Source organism: Gloeophyllum trabeum, assembly GCF_000344685.1.
Source record: "Gloeophyllum trabeum ATCC 11539 unplaced genomic scaffold GLOTRscaffold_00148, whole genome shotgun sequence".
In the NCBI taxonomy this organism is placed as follows: Eukaryota; Fungi; Basidiomycota; class Agaricomycetes; order Gloeophyllales; family Gloeophyllaceae; genus Gloeophyllum; species Gloeophyllum trabeum.
The window spans coordinates 1-4,024 of NW_006920557.1; the positions used below are offsets into that span (position 1 = coordinate 1).

A 4,024-nucleotide genomic window follows, 5' to 3' on the forward strand; every position below is an offset into this window, starting at 1 on the left:
TATGCCTTTTTTTTCACGGAAAAATCGAGGTGGCAAAGTGCCCAGTCGAACGCGTTACCGGCGGTCCATCCGGAAGGCGTTACCCGGTACACGTGCATGCGCCCACAACGCGCACGCGTAACTCGCTACTCGCTACTCGTTACTCGCTACTCGCTACCCAGTCAGACGCAGGAGGCTAGTAGCGGCTCCTTAGCAACTCTGAGGTGCTACTGCCACCACTATTTAACGGTAGTTATGACGTCTATAATGCTTGTACTTACTTGCTTTCTATGCAATGATAAGACATTTCCTTCCAGTACTTCCTGCTTCGAGTGAGCCTCAAAGCATGGAAGTCCATCAGTCGCACCGGTCCTATGAACTAGCAGTGGTAGGCTTGCAGATAGTCGTGGTTTGGGTAAGTAGACTTCTTAATTTCGGTTAGGAGTCGTGGTTCGGCTATGCACATCGCAAGGAATTTGATATCTGCGGAGGTATAGTAAAGTCCAGGACACCGTACCCATACCGTGCGTCTTGTTCCCTCGGTGCGTCTCCCTCTTTATGTGTGATATCTGCTTGGAATTGACGATCTCTCTAGTTTTATCATCGAGTATGGATCTGTCTAGACTTAGCCATCAGGAGGCTGCCCAATTGCAAGGCCTGCTCGGCCGTATGCTCGGTGAAGCGCCTTCGCAAGCTGCTCAAGGGCCCATGGTGGTCTCGGGTGTACCTCAGGCTCAGCCTATTCCGCCTGTCCCAGGTGGCGGTCCTCGAGTGTTAGCAGACATGGGACAAGAAGCACTTGCAGGGCGAAATCTAGGTATGCTCGAGTCCAGCCCTCCACTGTTCCACATCTGAGCATTCTGATGTCCCTTTGATCCAGGATCTGCCCCCGCTATCACACCGTATCGCACCCTCCAGCACCCCATCCCTTCCCCATCCCTTCCCACTACCTTTGGCTCGGGGAATACTTCTCAGTCTATCCACTCCGCCCTTGGTGGACCCAATACAGCAACACCACTCGGTCCTATGGCTCCCACAGCTGGCTCTGGTATCCCCCGTGTCATGCCCTCCATCTCGCAGCCTTTCCTCGGTCTCCAGAACCTCGGGCGTGATATCAGCTCGCAAGTCAACCGTGAGCGGCTCTCTTCAGCTTCAGCAACAATCCCCCGGCAACCTGCTTTACAACCACGTCGCCAGCGTCGAGGGCGCGGCCCTGCGGTCCCACCGCCTTCTCTCCAGCCTGTCACACCTCGCAACATGACTGGCTGTCTTATGACGCCGTACGGAGACAATGCTATCCCCAACAGCTTTATCCGTATTACAGTAGAAGTTCGTCCTCCTTTAGAGGTGAGTATTATCTGGACTATAGGTTCTTTCGTAATGCTAATTTGTACTCCATCCATCAGGACCCGAGCGACGACATAATCCTGTTCCGCTTTCGCCACACTTCTTTTATATCGCGTCTTGAAGACTATGGGCTCATTCGGCGCTATGAGGTCCCCGTTGATCTCACTGTCGTCAATCTCATCCAGCAGGTCTCTAGCGACTTGCAGCACTCAGGGTTCCAGTATCAATTCGTCCGTCCGGTCATGTCGTCCACTTTCGAACACGAAAACCTTGACCTGCAGCTACTCTCCTATGTGAACCGTGGACAGCCTCGCCATAGCGACCGTCAAATCCGCCTGCAGCATGCACCGCTGATGCCTCAAGTGACCATAGCAAACCTCATGAGTGACCGACTGAACTATGCTAATACAGGGCTGTCCCTGGACCATGACAGGTTTGTTATCCGTCTAGGTGAGCATATCCTCTCCTGCTCAATGTCCCGTGTACTGATTAGAGCTTGTTGCCAGTTGTGGCCAACTATCCCATCTCTGGCATATTTTCGGGTCGTTCTCAAGGTCCTGTGGTCCTCCGCCGTCATCAGTGTCTTTCACGTCGGATCTATGCCGAGTTTCGTCGTGATGGGCTGACAGTTGAGGCAAATGAGGAGGAAGGTGAGGAAACAGCCTCATCTGGAGGTGAGAGCGATGGGGAGCGTGCCATGCATGCTGTTCGTGCCGAAGACCCTGCTGGACTTGGAGCGGACGTGAATGATGAAAATATCCAACCATCAGAGGTGAGTGAATGGACGCAGCTTCTTTGCTGAATGCTCACTGGAAGCTTACGTGACAGATGCTTGTGCCCACACAGCGGACTACCAGGGCGACATCTGCCACCCGAGATGTTCGTGTGCTGCTGCCATCAGTCGATGCTAATGATCAGATCGCCATGCGCATGTCTGCATACTTCCCGAAGGCTCTCTGGTATCGCCCATGGGAGCCTGCCACGGGTGTTTTCCAGACGCCACTTTTCGACATGACTGACCTACCTCATGGCGTCTTCCAGGCAGCATCGGACGGTGAGATTGTAGGGAAGTTCGAGCTCCATGGAAGTGATGTCGCCCGCCTGACCATGCTCTTCATGGATACCGTGCGGGTTGCACTTGACCGCAAAGACTTTACAGAGCTGCTTGCTCCTCAGAGGGCTTTCTACATGTAAGTCCTCTGGGGGATGTTCTTGAGATAGGATTAATCTCATTGTGATTTCTCATAGACTTGAAGGTGACGGTACAACCCGTTCCCTCGGTGATGGCGTCGAGCGAGAGATCATATCGACTGCTTTTGAGCGCTACAAGGTCTCTTCGGCAAAGTGGTTCAGCCCCAGGATGGATGGCTTCTATTCTCTGGCAACTTCCCAGACATTACTGAGCTGCAACACGATTCCCTCTATACGGCTAAGGCAGCAGGAGGAACTTGGGGCTCTCTGCGCCTTGACATTTGTTTATGGCATGGCCCCTGAGCCTCTCGATCCTTGTCTCTTCCAGTACCTCCTTAATGACCGTGACCTTGAGGCTCTTCAAGAAACTTATGTGGAACAGTGGCATCCTGCACTACATCAGCTGCTCAAGGAATGGCAGGCAATTGGCCCTGGACGGGATATATCGCAGTTCGAGACTCATTTTGCGCTGTATCATGACGTTCAGGTGAGTCTTCTCTCTTTATCATCAGTGAAGTTAAAGCCTTATGTTCCCGTAGACCGCTGCTATGGGTGAGCGTGACGATGCTGCTCATGATGCCATAGCAGTAGACATACTTTATCGTGCAATTATGGGACCCGAGCCGCCATTCCACCCTGAATTTGAAGCTTTCTGTGCTGGGTTCTACCTCCCATGTCGGAATGGCTTTACCCTTCGCAAGGTCTGCCCGCATCTCATTTTGCTCATGTCCTCAGTACTGATACACTTCAATATAAGTTTGCTAATGCATTTGAAGGAGGGTCCGAGGCGTTTATAGATATTGTCTATTCATCTCGTATTGCTTCCTCCAGTACCCTGCAAGATAGGCTGACCATCTTGCCGCCATTCCATGGCTTCACGGATGAGCTAAGCGCGCTATGCGGATACGAGATAAGCGACATTCTCACTCACTTCCTGAGTGGTATAGGGGTTCCTTGTCCTGAAAGGTTTGAGGTGGCGAAAGCTCATTTCAATCCTATTGTGGATCTTCGGAACCTTGCATCACCGACCTTCCGCCCTCGAGCCTTCTGTTGGGCGGCTACAGGTTCACCTACATTGGATACGAATGGGTCAAAGATTAAGGTGAGATCAATTTCTGGTGCTGCTGAGGACTGCTTCACTTACTTACCTCCATAAATAGATATCTGTTGTCACCGATGATGATGTTAATTACGCGCAAGGTAATCAAGACTGGATGGCGCGCGAGGGAAAGATATCGTTCCGTACGTGTTTTCGTCAAGTGCGGATGCCCGCAAGCTACATTATCCAGCTTGCGACTGCTGTCTATGATGGCACGACCGAACCTCGTGACTTCATGTCGGCCATAGAGGATTGGCTTTTGACGGAGACTTTGAATGCAATTGGGGGCCACAGCTTCATGTAGACTTCCTCTTCTCGACCAGTTTCAACTTTTGATGTTAGAATTATACTACAAATGGCATTAATGACATTTATTGTCCATAATATATGACCTCATCTATTGTTCCT

At 51.5% G+C, this 4,024-nt stretch overlaps 1 protein-coding gene across 1 annotated transcript; it reads left to right on the top strand.

The window, feature by feature from the left end:
• Window positions 1-437: 437 nt before the first annotated feature.
• GLOTRDRAFT_123678 (uncharacterized protein) lies at window positions 438-3,997 on the top strand. The gene is made up of 10 exons (XM_007873392.1): window positions 438-521; window positions 575-796; window positions 860-1,326; window positions 1,386-1,776; window positions 1,833-2,098; window positions 2,155-2,516; window positions 2,575-3,004; window positions 3,057-3,218; window positions 3,275-3,619; window positions 3,678-3,997. Exons 2-10 carry the CDS (start codon window positions 589-591, stop codon window positions 3,918-3,920), a joined length of 2,874 nt encoding a protein of 957 aa, XP_007871583.1. The 5' UTR covers window positions 438-521; window positions 575-588; the 3' UTR covers window positions 3,921-3,997.
• The last annotated feature ends 27 nt before the right edge of the window (window positions 3,998-4,024 follow it).